The 16536-nt window shown below is 44.3% G+C and overlaps 1 protein-coding gene across 5 annotated transcripts; it reads left to right on the top strand.

Annotated features, from left to right (window-relative positions):
- Window positions 1-58: 58 nt before the first annotated feature.
- Window positions 59-15391, top strand: THUMPD2 (THUMP domain 2 tRNA and snRNA guanosine methyltransferase; the record flags this gene model as incomplete). 5 transcript variants are annotated; one of them, XM_080340997.1, is made up of 11 exons in its annotated part: window positions 59-138; window positions 1700-1869; window positions 5266-5366; window positions 6400-6809; window positions 7939-8016; window positions 9371-9423; window positions 9713-9800; window positions 10409-10480; window positions 11104-11218; window positions 12879-12996; window positions 14546-15391. In XM_080340997.1, the coding sequence occupies 11 exons, from the start codon at window positions 115-117 to the stop codon at window positions 14886-14888; spliced, it is 1572 nt and encodes a 523-aa protein (XP_080197123.1). In that variant the 3' UTR covers window positions 14889-15391. The 5 variants fall into 5 exon arrangements, with proteins under 5 accessions (XP_080197123.1, XP_080197122.1, XP_080197124.1 ...); XM_080340996.1 differs by lacking the exon at window positions 59-138 and adding an exon at window positions 455-587; XM_080340998.1 differs by lacking the exon at window positions 59-138 and having other exon boundaries at window positions 1703-1869; window positions 5234-5366.
- Between the last annotated feature and the right edge of the window lie 1145 nt (window positions 15392-16536).

Raw genomic sequence — 16536 nt, 5'->3', positions numbered from 1 at the left:
TACTCTGTCTTGATCAATTTGTATTAGCATCTTTCCTCAAAGACAGTGAGGAGCTTTCAGGCAGAACAGAGGCATTTCCTCTGAGGGCTGCTTGCTCAGTGACTTCCCCTTATTATGCAAAAACATTGCTCTGGTCAGGTGGGCTATGTTACTCTCTCAGAAAGACATCTCTTTGCCTTTCTTCCTTGTCTCCATTTCTGCCCATAGGTATCTAATTGGGTTAGAAAATTGCTGTCCAGCTGCAAAGTGGGGATTGCTGAAGGACTTGTCCTTGTGTCCTTCTGTGTCCTTGGCCATGCTCTCCCCAAGGGCTGGGCACAGGTGAGTGTGTCCTAGTGTGGCACTCTCTAGTACAGCCGGTGTCTGGAAATACTGTAAAGCAATGTGTTTACACTCAAGTCAGAGCCTCCCACCTGAGCTGGTGGTGTTCCCTCCAGAGCCACAGATGGATGTGGTTCAGTGCATTCCCCTAGCTGAGTGGGACAGCTTTTTTGCTGTTTGTTGGAGTTGGTGTCTTCTCTGCTATGAAGCAGGATGGGCTGCTATGAGTGGCACAAATGTGCAGGACCGTTTTTGAGTGTATAAAGGTATGCATGCACACACACGTACATGATATATATACATACATATACAGATGTTCAGATAATACTTTATCTTTGCAAAAAAAGAAAACCCTGAGGGACAAGGGTTGAAAAACCATTCTGTTTAAAAAAGAAACAGTTTTCTTCTAGCACAAGCCTCTTGTTGTCTATGGCAAACATGGGTGTGAAGAGAGAGCAGAACATTCTCCAGTGAGGAGGATGTGACCTGGATGTGCTCATCCCAGGAGTTACTTGAGAAACTGGTGTGGGTTTGGGATCCTCACCCAGACAGTGCAGTCTGCCCTGCAAAGTGGCTTTTCCTTCCTGGGCAGTTCAGGGAACAGTAAGAGGCATGGGGAGGGACAGAATAGAGGGCAGGGGACCAGACCATCCAGAGTGATGGGGCTAGTATTTTGTGGAGCAGCTGCAAGACAGAATTCTTGCAAGTTGATGGAGGTGGTCACATCTGGTGCCCACCAGGAGGGAGATATGGGGCTGCAATAGGGGCTTGAGGGGTGATTTGGAAGTTTGTGGAATTGTTTTGGAGATACGGGGCTCTTCTCAAGCCTTGGGTATCATCTGGGAGTGAAGTGGGGTTGTTAGGGGATGCTGGGCAGGAAACAACTGTCAGGGGTAGGCTATGGAGAGACGACTGATTTTTCCACTCCCACCCTCCTTGCTCCTAGCCCTGCCTGGGGTTCTGCCTCCCGGCTGGACCCCAGAACCTTTCATGGGCACATGACAGTCCCAGCTCTGTTGTCTCTATGTGGCAAATGGGTTCCCTACCCACAGTCAGAGATGGACACTTCTCTTGGCCCTCTCCTCAGGGCCACCACAGGGAGAGATGGGGGCGAGGGGAATGCCCAGACACCCTTATCTTCCCCAGTGTGACAAGTCCTTGCAGGAACAGCCTGAATTCCCCAGGTTGTTGGGGGACAGAACAGAACATCCTGGATGCCTGAGTTCCTCATGTGGAGAATCATGCCTGGTGTTCCTTATCCACTGTCTCCTGGATGGATGCTTAAAACCCAAAAAGTCAGAAGGATCGTGAGGTCATGCTTTCATGAATGATATTTATACTGAAAATTAAGATCAACCTTTGATCTTCTGCTCCGCAGGAGGTTTCTGTTCTCTCTGAGATCATCTTAGGACATCTGCGATATGGTGTGACAGGTGTACTGCTCCAGTCAAACTCCCCACCTGACACTGCCCTGGAGCAGGTTGTGCCAGGTACTTGGCATCAGCAATGGAAGCCCTTTGGGGGTCACCCCTCCACACACTTCACTGGGTAAGTGGGAAAAATGGTGAATAGTATTTCACTGGCAACTGAATCATGGCCTGAGTTGCTCAGCCATGGGGCCTCCCATTTATTGTACATCTCTGATGTCTCCTCACAGCACCAGACTCAGGTCATGATCAGGTCTTCTTTCATTACTGGTTCTACCAAGCCTGTTCTCTTGGCTGTGGTTTTGCTGCATAGTAAGTAGGGACAGTGTGAATCTCATTCATCCGTTCATGTACATCATTAATTGGATGATGAGGTATTTGGCTATTTATTTATCACACATAAATTACACAGTCCTTTTCCAGGCTAAGTAAGGTGGTCTGTCCACCTAGGTGAAGTCAGTTGATTTTGTTGGCAGATAAGACTATGCAGTGTGATTACCAAGTTCCCTTTTATTCACTACTTACTTATTCTACTTCCATTACTTTTGATGAGCATCCATTTCCCTAGATCACAACAGCCTGTCAAATAATTTATTTACAGTAAAATGAGTTAGCACATCACTTTCAAAGATATGTACAATATCTACAGATGTGCAACCCGCCCACCTTCCTTCCTGCTTTCACATTCCTTCCTTCCATCTTCCCTTCCAGCCTCCTCTCATCCTTCTTTCCTTCTTCTTCCTTATTCCACTCCATCCTCACTGTACACACTTCTTTCCTTCCTACTTCCTCCGTTCTTTATTGCCCTCTGTCCTCACTTTATGTATGTACTTACTTCAATTCCCTTTTTTCTGCCCCCCCTGCTTTTGACTTACTGCTTTCTTCTATTCCTCCTTGCCCACTTTCCTGCCTCCCTGATGTTTTTCCTTAATTACTGTCTTATTTCTTCTCTCACTACTTTTCTCAATACCTTCTTCCTTCCTTTTGTGATCATTCTTGCCTTCCTCTCTACCTACCTAAACTGCTCTCCTTCCTTCCCACCTTCCTGCCCCCCTCCCTTCCTGCCGGCCTTCCTTGTTTTACCTTTTGTTCCTTTCATTCCATCAATTTTCTCTTCGCTCTCCCCCTGCCTTCCCCTTCCCCTCGCCTTCCTGCCTTCTTTCTTTTCCCCTTTCCCCCTTCCTTATGTTCAACTAACATCCTAAATGGAAATGCAGTGGTGACAGGCAAAGACCACCTGTATTGCTCTGTGGGTGTCCATCAGATGCTGGTAAGCTTTATGCTGAAATGGCCAGGGGTAAGTATTATGAGACTACATCTGAGGGGAAAAAAACGATTCCTGAAAGAGGGACTCACCTTGTTGAATGTGCAACTCCTTGAGGGAAATTCTGCAGTGTCACCAAAGAGGATTTTATGTACTCTTGTGAAGTTGTTCCATCCCTACATCCTCACATGGGCACACAGCTGCTCTGCACTGATGGCCAGATGGGATGGAGGCTCCTTGGAAATGCCAGATTTCTGCTGACACGGTTACACAGTCTGACTGCCCTGGCAGCTGCTCTCCAGTGTGCAGCTGCAGGTTACTTAGATAAGCATGTTGCCTGGTGAAAGGCAGCTGTCAGTGTTCCACTCACCTAGCAAGTAAATCAGTACTGTATAGGTTGTTCAGTTCCTGCTGGGAAAGGGGACTGAATTTGTCCCTTGCAAAGCTCTGCCCCTGTAGCAAGAGTGGATTTGGCCCCAGGGATGGTGGTTTACCTGCCACTGCACAGGAGGCTACTACTGATGCAGTTTGTGATGTTTATCTGTTGCTGATGGACATGTGTGTGCTTGCCCCACATGTGGATCTCCTGTATTTGCATTTCCACTGGCTGTTCCTGCACATTTCAAACCACTGATTGTCCCTAGGCAAACCATCGCGTGTATCTGCTGGAGGCTGCAGTGTGGGCATGCGTTTGCCCCTTCTGTGGTTTGTGCTCATCCCCCTGCAATGCAGCAGCTCTCACTCCATTCCTCCTTATTTTTCCTTGTGCTGCAGGTGAGCGGTTAACATCTGAGGCTTATTTTGGACATTTCAGCTGACAGAAGCAAAACTCTGCAGGTGCTTTATAGTGTGTTCCATGTGAGACCCTGTGTCTGGGCTTGGTTAGTGATTGGTGATTTAACAGGTGAAGGGAAATGTTCACTGGTGCAACATCAATAAAATGACAGAAAAGGGAGAAAAAGTAATTTAGCCCCTCTCCCTGTGTTACCAATCCTAATGGGTTTCTCTAGCCTGCTTTAAGAAACAGCCAAACCCTCTTCTTCTGACCTTACCTCATGCACTATGAGAAAGACTTTCCCGATTTCCACCTGAACCTGCATGGCCGTGCAACTCCAAGGCCACGACTTCCACATCACCCACGGGCGGTGTAGAACACGTTCCTGCCACCCTCTTCTTGACGTCCAGCCCGCCACCGTACTTCCCCTTTGTTTTCTTCGCCCGTGCGGCGCCCGTCACGGTGACAAACGCATTTAGTGGTGAAGCGGTTCCGTGAGGGCAGGTGAAGATGTGCCGCCAGGTGTACAAACACACTCCGCGCCGGGTGCTGATAAATAACTTTCCGGCAGCAGGGGCCGACACCCTGCCATGCCATGGAGGGCTCACGGCGGGAGAGCCGCCCTGGAGGAGGGGCCCTGGCCGAGAAGGGCCGGGCCCGATGGGTGGCGGGGCGGGGTAACATGGCGGCGGGGGTCGGGCGGTTCTTCTGCACGGCGGGCCGCGGGCTGGAGCCTTTCCTGGCGCAGGAGGTGCGGGCGCGGCTGGGCGCCACGGAGGTGAGGGCGGAGCCGGTGCCCACCTGGGACGGTCCGGATCGGCGGGGAACGCAGATCTTTGGCTTTGCACTCTGGAGCCGGGCGGCCGAAGCGTGGGCTGTTGCTGCCACCTGCGTGGAGCCTCATGGGTGCGGTCGTTGTCTCGGCCTGGGTCGAACTGGACCCCTGAGCGCCGCCTGTTCTAGCCCTTGCCGCAGGCAGGATATGTCCCCTGTGTAGGAAACGATTACCTTGCCAATGTAATAGGCCCAGGCAGGATCTCTCAGCAAAGCATGTTTTATTAGCGATTTAGCAAGACCGGGTGTTCTACCTAAAGGTAGGCACACGGAATAGGGCAAAAAGCCCCTGCTTATATCCCCCCAAATCCCGGCCGCAAATTCCCTCTCGTTCCCCACTGGTCGGGTACTGCAGGGTTTACAGACTACCCAACACTTGCCTCAGTTTACCCATCTCATTCATCTAATTCTAACAGGCCCCTCCCCTTATTGATTTATTTAAAATATGGATTCCTGGCTTATTGGTTACTCTTCCTCCTAGCTTAGCTTTTTAAAATACAGTAATCAATTTGTATTCTGGGGTTAGTGTGAAGAGACCTCGTGGGTGTGAGGGGTGGCTGGAAGTGCTCATCCACAACACCTTCCCAGTTTGGTTTCTGTTTTCCCTCTGAGGTGGACTGCGTCTTAGGAAAGGTCTTCTTCAGCACAGAGGCGGAGCTGGTCGAGCTAAAGAAACTCAAGTCTGGAGAGAGACTGTTTTTGCTGCTTAAGAAACAAACTCCACTTGCAGTTTCTAGAAATAGAGGTATGGCACTGATTCCTGCCCTCGGATTGTCTCCTCCAGTTTGCTCACAGTGTGTGCTCAGAAATGTGAAGCCCCTGTTCAAGTTTTATTTATAAAATTAGTATTTATTTTATTTATTTACTAACAGCTGCAGTTCTAATTGACAATAATGAATTCTGAAAAAATAACGAAACTGAAGTTCTGTTCTGAACTACTTGAGTGCATTGTAATGATGGGCACTTTTCCTTTAGTCAAAGTGGATCCAGACGTATATCCTGTGTTACTTACCTGTTCACAGTTTTCTTGTAAAACTCAGCTACTCAGGTGATATTCTTTGTCAGTGTTGGAATAAGAATTTCAGATAAGATGGATGGATATCTGTGTGCTAGTGAGATTTTATTTGTGAAATCACAGATGGCCTTCAGCTTTGAGGATCAAATTTAACCATGATTCTAAATGAGTAATAGAAATACCATTTGTGGTTTTGTGTTTGTGGGTTTTTTTGTTTGTTTGTTTGTTTTTTGTGTTCCCCTTTTCCTCCCTTGTCCAGCTTCAAGGTGAAGTGAATTTGCTTCTATATTCCCTGTGCCTTTCTTGTTGGAGCAAATTCAACTACCCATGGGTGTAAGTTTAGGTGTATGTGGGAGACTCTGCAGGATTGAAGGCAGGTTGATTTCCTTTATAAACTTACGGTTTTTATTCTGATCTGGATCAAAGTGATTCACGTTCATGTCTGTCTTTCAATCCTGGAAGTTTTCCCAGGTCTCTAATCCTGGACCAAGTGCTTTCTGGGGAGGACGGCATGGTAGGCTGGTCCTCTGACTCTGGGTCTGAAACTCAGAGGTGGTCTGGTTTTCTAAAGCTGCTGAATTCTTCTGCACAGCTCAAGCCCTGCATGATTTAATCTTGATTCTGCAGAGCTTAAAATCAAAGTGATGCCTGGGTCTCTCCAGTGTGGTATGTGGGTGTTGAGAGCTCAGCTTTGTCTGTAATTGCTGCTGTGGTGGTCAAATGCTGAGAACAGCTTAACCTGAAACTTTTTTTTTTTTTTCAGGGAAAATGCTGCATGACATTAAAAGCCTTGTCATTGAGGAACCAGACTATTGGCTGGATGTTATCTCTATTTGGAGGAACCTTCATGGATGCAAGGGGAAAAAAGATGATGTCTCTCAAGAAAACCGATTGCCTCTCAAGAGAAAATCAGAAGAAGAGACAAATATTGCAACTAAAAGGCAGAAGACACAACAAGTGAGAGAGACTATGTCTGAGGAAGGTCATGTGGAAGCTGGAGAGAGTTGTGTGGTTCCGGAGAGAAAGAGTGATCAGGACTGCTGGACTGAAAGCAAGGCTTCCTTAGAAAATGCTTCCAAAAGCAGTGGAGAGGAACCTATTGTGAATGAGAAGCTTAGCTTCAGAGTGTCTTGTCGTTGTAGCGGAGCGATTGCCAAAATACTTACGTCACAGGTATGCTAAAGTATCTATGTTTTAAAAGAATTTAGCAAAGGTGGAGGAAGATATGTAGTTTTGTTTGTAATTTAAATTGTGTTGTATGTTTTAGAATAACAAACTGATCAAAACTTTTTCTGTTTTCTTCAAAAAAGCCCTTGACCTGCATTGACCTTAAGCAAGTGGAAATACAAGGACTGTTGATAATTTCTGGGCAGTTACCCTGAATATTTTTCAGATTGATGTCTTTTTTGAGGATAAGTAAAAGAGGCTGAGGTAGCTGGACTTGTGGAGTCTGAGGAGTGATCTGATAATAGCTTACAGGCTGTTGTAAGGACAATGGAGCCAGACTCCTCTCCGTTGTGGCAGACAGTGTAGAAGAAGGGGCAAAAGCTGGAACTTGGAGCTTTGGTAGACTCTGGTTGGATACTGGGGAGAACTGGTTACACAGGAGGGTGGTGCAGCCCTGGGAGGTGTCCTTGGGGGTTGGATTTTGGGAGAGAGTGGTGCCATTCAGTACTTTTCATGTATAATGTTTTTGTACTGTGAGGAAACAAACAAACAAAACAAAAGCAAACCAAAAACCAAAAACCAAACCTGTGTAGTTGCCATTTATGTAGATTTCTCTTACTTGAAGATAACAGTAGTTTAACTTGATTTTTTTTTTCCTTGCTGAAGCTAGTGACTTGGGAAGTTGTGACATATGAGCCTACTGACACAAATGTTTGCTTAAATTTGTGCTATGCATTTGAATTCTCATACCCTGAAGGGAGTTAGAACTATGAGTTGTAGTTGTGCGCTCATGGGTATTCTCTTAGGTAATCTAGTTTACAGCCATCAGAAATATTTTGTGCGTGATAAATAATCCTGAAATGATTATAACTTTTGCTGTACCTTGGACAGGACTTGAACTTCAGCATCCTGCACTCCAGCTGAGTGATATTCATTTTGTCCTGTGGTGTGTTTGCTCTGCCCCTCCCTCTCCACAGTTGTACCTCTTCTAGTCCTTGTACAAATTGTTCTCCTAGGGATAGAGATTCTTTAATTTCCCAGGTATTTATAAGAATTGTACAGTCAAGGTTGAGGTCTGTAGTTTTTTTTTATTTCTGTTATTTTTACTGCCTGTGACTGTTCTTCTTGCTTGCAGGAGATCGGAAGAGCCATTGGCATAGCGCTCATGAAGCAGTTTGGGTGGAGGGCTGATCTGCGGAATCCCGATCTGGAGGTAGTGGTGCTTCTCTGTCAAGTGGCTTGTTGCTGCTTCTGCAGCTGTCCCTGGTATCTTTTGGTTTGTTCTCTGCTACCTTTGAGCTCAGGACCTCTTCCTGTTTGTCTTTCTGCTGCTGAATTTACCTAGAAATCATGTGGTAGCACTGAGCAAAACTTTTACATGGCCAGTGTGTGCACAACTTCCAGAGCACTTAAGCTCCAGTAATGAATACCAGAACAGCCAGCATGCGCCTATACGTCAGGGGAAGGATCCGTACAGGCGATGTCTTGAGAACCAGCATGCTTACAAACTGCTGGACTCTAACTCTGCTGAGAACAGCGATCACCTGAGCTGTTGGGTGGCTTGTTTGGCTTCTGTAGGGGAAAAGAGTGAGCAACAAGGCTGTGTTCTTGAGGAACTCAGCTTGAGAAGGTTGTTTGTGGGAGAGCCTCCTCCTAGACCATGTCCCCGACAAGCCGCTTGCTTAAGACACCCTCTGTGGTACAAGCTGTCTGGAGACCTTGGAAAGGACTCATTGCTTTTGATAAGCTGTTTTTCCATCCCTGTGCTTGGTGGATAGAAGCTGCTCTTGATGCTGATGCTGGGGAATTTGGAGCCTAAAGGCTATGAGTTCATCTACTGGCTCTGGTTTTCCCAGGCTGTGAATCAAATATGGCTTTGTTGAGCCTCAAGTGGGGCTCTTGTTCTTGTCCCAGTTCTTGCTCCGAAACCATTCAAGTGCTGAAGACTGGGATTTTTTGACAGCATTATGTTTGTCTTTGGGCTTCATGAGGAGGGATTGCAGTCATGCAAGACCTGTTGGAGAGCTCAGTCTTCTTTTGGGATGCTGCCTATGGGACAGGAGAACAATTGCTTTGAGCTGCCGGTATTTCTGGAAGAATTACCCACATTTACCTCCATCTGAAATGCCCCTTAGTGTCACTTGTGTGTGGGTTTATTTTTTTAAGAAAACAAAACAAAACCCCAAAACACAGTGTGTGTGTGTGAGAACACCTGAGTGCTAGTATACAGTGAATAATCTTCTCCTGTTTAGAGTAAATGCTTGTGTAATTAAAAATATCAATTCAAATTTATGAAATCATTTCCTTTAAAGATTCAGGTACTTGGTGATGAATTCCTGGCTGACAAAATTCACCTCCCAGTTTGCTTAAATATTAAATCCTCTTTAAGGTGGTGTTCAGATTGCCTAGTATTTCTTCCAATTAATCATAATTGTCTAAAGCATATATTTTTGTTCTTAAAAACTCGGATCAGAAGTTTGTAGAAACATGTTCTGTCTCATTTAAATGAGTTAAAGGTATTGTCATGTCAGGTTGAGGGTTTCTAATGTTATTTTTTCCTCTTTCAGATCTTTGTACATCTTAATGACATTCACTCTGTGGTGGGGATTCCTCTTTTCAGGTAGGCATTCTCCTTATTGGATTTGTCTTGGCGGTATCAGAACAGGCACATTGTTGTCCACTGTGAGTATTTATCTTCTGGTTTAATATTCGCTGGACTGTCACATTAGTCTTGTGGTCTGTATGGAGATTATCTGAGCACATAGGACAGACTTTGCAGTGAATTATAAATAAAAGCAGACTGTCTATCTGCAGATCTGTCAAGTTCATTTGTTCTTTCATATTACTTGGGCATTTCTGGTTGGCTGTACTGTTATCTTATGCTGATTTTTTTTGTGTGCTGTCTGCAGGCTTCCACTAGCAAACAGGGAGTATATCAAAACAGCGGGACTGCGGTCAACAATTGCGTGGGCCATGGCATCTCTGGCTGAAATCAGTGTAAGTGAATGTTCATGGCAAAGATGTAGAGTCCCAAATGAAGGGGAGATTGCTGCTTATCAGAGCTGGAGCTGAAGCTTTGAAGAAGTGTGGTGATTTTAATGCCCCATCCTCTAATGCTTGTGGACGGAGTTTATCTGTGATCAGAGTGTGCTGTCACCTGCTGTTCAACCAGATATCTGCGGTAATTCAGGTCCTTCTCAGGAGAGGTGTTATTCCTTATATAGATATATGTCTAAATGGCAAGACTTTTTCACTGTCCAGGCTTCAAACCTTGTTTGGGGTTGTTCTCCCAAGAGAAAACAGAAGCCAAGTGTGGTGTTTTCCACAGATTAATTTGTTACTAATATCCATCTGCAGTCCACTCATGATTTTTCCTCTAGATGTCAGCTCAAAACTAGATGCATTGATGCACTGGCTTTAGTGAAACTATTGATGCTTTCTACTACTGCTTTCTACAGGCAAGTTTGGCCTGGTGAAACAGTGGTGGTTGTTATCTACGCTGGGTTCCGTGGGAGTATGTTGGTGATCTGTACATACTTGAGTAAGCTTTGTCCTTGGAGAAGAGTCTGTCTTGTTTGGGATGCAATAACCTATTTATTTTTTAGGCAGGTGCCTTTGTGCTGGATCCCATGTGTGGTTTAGGAACGATACTGCTGGAAGCTGCGAAAGAGTGGCCTGTGAGTATTACAGTGGCAACAGGCAGGACCTGTGCAAGATGTCTTGTAGCTGCATCAGGAAAAATCTGTACCATAGTTATACCAAAGTCCATTACTGGAAAGCTGGAACCAAACTGATAGTTTTAGACAGCTGTCAGAAGTGTTTTAATACAAATGTTCCTCCACAGGAATGTAAACCTAAGTCCTATGTACTTGTGCAGGCAGGTGCTGGGAGTCGTGGATTTATACCACATGGTTTGTGTGAGGCAACCATGGACTTCTAAAACTGCCTGGGCTTATCCTGGGAATGGAGCTGTCAATGTGGCAGTACAGTCAGTTGTCAGTACTAGAGGCAGCGGGCTGTCTCTAGCCAGCAGGAGTCTTGCTGTTAGGACATAGCTTCAGTATTTCTGTAAGTTATAAGTCTCTTGAGCAGGCCAAAACTTGAAAGGAGTGAAAGCAGGATATACTTCCCAAATTCTTCTGTCCTCTGGGTCTGTATATTGCTCTGTGTAATGTTACAATATCTCCTAGCAAGGGGTTTGTCTTGAAAGAGTTGTGCAACAAGGCAGTTCTGTGAAGATTTTATAAAATAAATACACCTCCTTGTCAAGAAAATGACTTTTCTCTTTTTCTCTGAACAGGAAGCCTGTTACTGGGGTGCTGATATAAGTGATTCGCGGTTAGAGGTTGCAGATGTGAATGTTAGGACTGCAGGCCTGATGGATAAGATTGAGTTATTAAGGGCTTCTGTGAAAGGTATGTCTGTAGGCTTTCCAAGTGAGACATGTTGGAGGTTTTTATAGTTCTGGGGTTGTACAGGTAGCGTAGGTTCTCTTGAGGTGATGTGTAGGACAAATAGTTGAGTAGTGACTCTGTAGTGCTAGTGAGTGAATAATTATTTGTTCTCCCCTCCCTGCTCCCAAACTTCAGCAAGAATAAACTCAGCAGAAGACAATGAAAATAGTAATTGTCAGATGTGGGCAGTAGTTATCTGTCTTAATTGTAAATTTGTGAATACCACAAAGAGTGCTTACCATATGAGAGTTCTTTCTGTCTTACGAGAACACAGAAAGGACAAATCCAGATAAAATGTTGCTTGTAAATTAAATTTACCAGATGACTCATTAAGCTCAGCTGAATTGTAATAGGAGTATTTTAAATGATGATGTTGTTGTCCTGGAAGAAGGAATGTGTTTTGCTCTCAGTTCATGAACTAGTCTGGAGAGAAGGTAATAATTTTATGACCTTATTCTGGACTTCAAAGCCCAAGTCTAAATTAGTCCTATAGGAAATTCATGAAAGACAAAAGCTAGCTGCTTTTTCCTGTGCATGGGTGATGAAGTATGCATATTATTTTTACCCTGCAATTTTTATTTCTTGCTAGAATGGTAAAAAATATTATTTTTATAAGAATATATATAGCTTTATTTCTTGGAAAGTTATGATTTGCATTGGCCAATGGAAGATACTTTCATATCAGGCTTTCCTAATGCTGAACAAGTAACTGGTGTCTTTGTCACTGTTATTTCTGCATGTTTTGAAAAGGACTGTAGGTAACTTGTCCTTTCATTTGTAGATAATGGTTGTGCTGCAAGTGTTGATCCAAGGATGGTCCAAGAACCATCTCCAGCTAGTTCTGGAAAGGCTGGTGTATAATCACAGCAGGGTTTAGGTGGGAAGGGATCACTGAAGGTCTTTAGTCTTGTCATCTGCTGGGAGTGGGGCTATCTTCAAAGGTGAGTCATGTTGTTTGTGACCTTGGCCAGTTGAGTTTTGAGCGTCCTGAGTGATGGAGAACCCATAGTCTCACCTTTTCACATGCTGGCTATGCTCTGGCCAGCACAGCCTGGTGTGTGGCTGCCTTCGTCATCACAGGGGGGAAGTGCTGCCTCATGGTCAAGAGAAATTACTATTCCCAGGATACAAAAACTGTGGGGTGGTACTTCAAGGACACTAGCTCCAGCAGAATCCAAGTGATTCTGGCTGAAACTAGATTATTGGGAAATGTAATATGTGGTTGCACCTCATATGTGTGTATCTGAATATCTGTGCTAAGTAAAGTGCTTGCAGGCTTAGCTCTTTTGCATTTTACTTGTAAAGATGCACTGCGTGTTGAGAAGCAGCAGTTAGTTTGGAAGCATGCAGTCCCCCGTTGGGAGTGTCTTGCTCTTGGAGCAAATGTATCACCAGTAACAGGAAATCTGCAAGCTAAACCACATGCTCATGCATTTGTCTCTTCCTAGTCTGCATCAGATTGGTGGCTTCATAGTGCTGTTTGTGAGGATAAGTATAGAAGGAGCTGCTAATCTGGGTGCATAATGTGCAAAAGAGCTGGCAGTTCTGTAAGATGAATGGGAACATAGCTGCTGTTCATTTTTCTAATAGTTGAATGTAAAGATCTGCTTTTATTCTGCAGCACTGCCATTGCCTTCAGAAAGCTTTGATGCTGTGATTTCGGATATTCCATTTGGGAAAAAGTTCAAGATCACAAAAGACATACAGCTCCTTCCAGATATTCTTCAGGAAATGGAAAGGTATTTGTGGCCTTTGACATGCTTGGGGTTTCCTATAAATGTCATGATGATTTGTGATCCTCAGCATTCAATCAGCTTTAGGTTTGCTTTATTCTCAACATTCTCCAGCTCTGTAATCTGACCCTGTGCAGGCTGTGAAAGGCTGAGTCCTTCATTTGTCCCTTAAAGGCTGTTGTGGTTTGTCTTGCAAGCTGTGGAAGTGCTGATGGCAGTGTAAGCTGGCAAGGAACGAGCTTGTTGTATGAGCCACACTCCCAAATATTCTTTACAAGGCATGATGGTGAAACATTTGTGAGCCACGCGTGAGCTAAAAGCATGGCTCACAAATGTTCTTTACAAGGTAGAAAGAAGGAAGAGGAGGGGATGACCTAGACAAAACATGACTAGGCAAATAAAGCAATAATCCTTTCTTGGTTGTGGTCTGCTTGTATGGAATTGTAGTCTTTCCTTTTGGGTTCACAACCAAGCTTTTACCATCCTGCCTTGGCAAGAAGGATCTCAGACCAGAAAATGTGGTATGCATTTTCCTTTTTGTTAGCTGGATTATCCAGCTAGCCACCTGCTCTGGCTTTTAGATGTCTCCTTTCATCTCTCACCCTGTCATTTTATGGCAGAGTTGAGCCAAGTTAATAGTGAGCTGCTTCTAACAGACACTGCAAACCATCTGTCCTTTTATTTCATTTCTTGGCTGAAAACAAGGCCTTTCTGTAGGGTTGGTCTTCAGTGGTGGGTGTTGACCTTGCTCACCCAATGCAGGAATGTGGTGGGATGATGGTGAGGAAGGTGAGGTAGCTCCACAAACTGGCAGGGCAATCTTATGTCGTCTTACACTGACTGTCCCTCCAGAAGACAAGCATGGCCAACAGGTCTCATTTGCTCTATTGGGCCACCCTAAGCAAAACATTTCCTTGGGATAGTGGAGGTGAGGAAGGGACTATAGGAGCCCCACCAGTAAGACTTTTTAGTCCACTTGCTGTGAACAGAGTGAAGATAGTCCTTTTTTTCCCTTCTTTTAAAGCTGAATGTAATGTTTCCTCATGTAGTAAAAAAAAAAAAAATTGATTACAAACAATGGTTAGTTTTCCTCTGTTTCCTGAGTTTTAAAGCCGTTAAGGATCGGTGGAGCACAGAAAGGACAGACCTTTTAACATTTCCAAAGGGAAAGGCCAGCTTCAGAATTGCCTTACCAACCTGAGAAGCTCTTGCTGCTCTGGTAAGCTGTTCCTTTGCAGGCTGCTAGAGACTCATGTAAGGGGAAAAAGCTGAGTCCATCTTCCCTGCTAACCTAGTGAAAAGAACTCCCAAGGTCAGAAATGTTTGGAAGTCAGGACGGGGCCCAGTTCTCCCATTTAGGAAGAGTTATGAAGACAGGGAGTTTCAGTTCCATTTGGAGATGTAGCTTACTGAGTTGAGCCATGCCGTTTAACATGCTTAGGTGTTTTATCCAATGCAATTGACATCTGAAGTGTAAGCAGTGTTGAGTTCTGCACAGAAGAATGAGTGCTAGGCAGTATGAACACCTAACCTTTACTTTTTCTGCAATTACCAGAGTACTTCGTGTTGGAGGCACTATTGTATTGCTGCTGAGCCAAGATCTCCATCAGCGCATGAATGGCATTACCAAGTATGCTGGGAAGGACTCTCCTCACGCCATTTCTGATGGCACAAGTGAAACCGCCACTGCAAAAGCCCTGAATGTGGATGGGAATTCTTCCTCCCTGCTGAATGGTGTTGATGAATCCTTTCTCAGCAGCCGACAAACACATTTTGGGTCTCTGGTGCCTGATGGTGTCTATGGGGTTAGTCTTGGAAAGACAGATGCTTTCATATACAGATACAGGAAGATCTCTACTGCTGGGAATCAGCAACTTTCTTGCACTATGCTTACGTGAACTTGACTCCTGATACACTTGAAAAGCAGCATGGCAGTGATCTGGTGGAACTCTGCTGATACGAACAAACCCTGTGCCGTTTGTTAGCTCACCTCAATTTCTTTGGATGTCCTAAGGCTTTGCCTGTCTCTCTTTGGTTTTCAGGAGAGGCAGAAGATGACTGCTTGTGTTTCAGATGTTTTTATTGTAAAATATTTTTATAAGACAGAGTCTGAAAATCTTCATTTAAGCTAAGGCTTTCAGTATTAGGAAGAGGTTCTTTGGGAGAAGAAAGTCTTTGTTTGCAGAATTGCAAAAACAAATGTGGTAATATTAAATGTAAATTGATATTCACCTTTGGCAGTATCTTTTAAGAAGCACATCATGTCTGAAGAAGTCTTCAGCTTTTTTGGAAGGCTGGATGTATGCTTTACCATGTGCCTGGCAGTCTTGTATTTTAAAGCTCATTTCTGATGAGTTAGAAATGTTGCTATTGATATCTCTTGGAACTGAAAATAAACTATTTTCTGTATTAAGTTGTTGCAGTGTTTGCATGCATCTAGTGCGTATATTTTAACTTCCTAGGGTGAAGACACTTCTAAAAAAATAATGCTTTCTTCATAATGTTACTCCAAGTGCACAGTGTGGAAGATGGAAAAACTTGCCAAGTAGATGAACGATTAGAAGCCTGAAAAGACAAAGGCCTTAGCAGTTCTTATAGTCAATGCAAAGGGTATTTGGGGAGGAATAGTCTTAATTCAAGGCTTTCCTGTGGCTGCTGAGTTGACGGGGAAGTATTTTTATAGAGAATGACTGCAGATTCTTTTCAGATGCTCTTTTGGACAAGCATTTGCAGCTTGGCAAGCTGGGATGGACTCATGCTGTGGTTAGTATGGAGATAACAATTAGTAGTGCGTTTGGGTTTGTTTGGGCTTTTTTTGCTTTTTTGGTTTTTTTGAAGTTTGTTGTGTGTAGCCTGTTGGAAGCATTGCTTTATCCATGTGCTTTCCACAGCAGAGCCTGTACTATGAAGATCTTGGAATTTGGAGTAAGGGTACATGGTGCAGATAGCTATGGAGACATGAAGGGAAGGACGGTATGGGTCATATTGGTATGATACTGCTGTTGTGAGTCCTGCTGTTTAGCTGGCACCTGGAAACATGCTAGTGCACCACAAGTACAGATTTTTGGCTTAAAACAATATTTTTATAATTATCTGTACTCCCACCCAAGTTCAGCTTTTAAGGAAGCCTTTGAGAAGACAGTAGTGGATTCACTGCAGGAAAGGTAATGGTAAACTTGTTTGTGCCATTAGCTCTCTGTCAAATATGCACAGCCAACAGTAATGTGTCTCTTCTAACTGTCACCAGTGCAAGTCTGTTGTAGATGAAGCTTCATCTGGGTTGCTTAGTTCTTAATGTATCCTGAGGACATAACACTGTTTTCAGTGAGGATCTGAAAGACGATGGTTTTTGGTTTTAATAATTTTTTTCAGTGAAGCTATGTTGCCATGATAGACAGCTAAAACATTGATCTTGCAGGGCTCTCAGAAGTTTAAGTAAAACCTTGTCCAGAGGTGCCTCCTCTCAAGACTGCTAAAATTCACAGAATGTTAGGGATTGGAAGGGACTTCAAAAGATCATCTAGTCCAGTCCCCTGCTGGAGCAGG

The sequence above is a fragment of the Nesoenas mayeri genome (genome assembly GCF_963082525.1).
Source record: "Nesoenas mayeri genome assembly, chromosome: 3".
Classification (NCBI taxonomy): domain Eukaryota; kingdom Metazoa; phylum Chordata; class Aves; order Columbiformes; family Columbidae; genus Nesoenas; species Nesoenas mayeri.
This window is presented reverse-complemented; position numbering and strand designations above follow the sequence as displayed.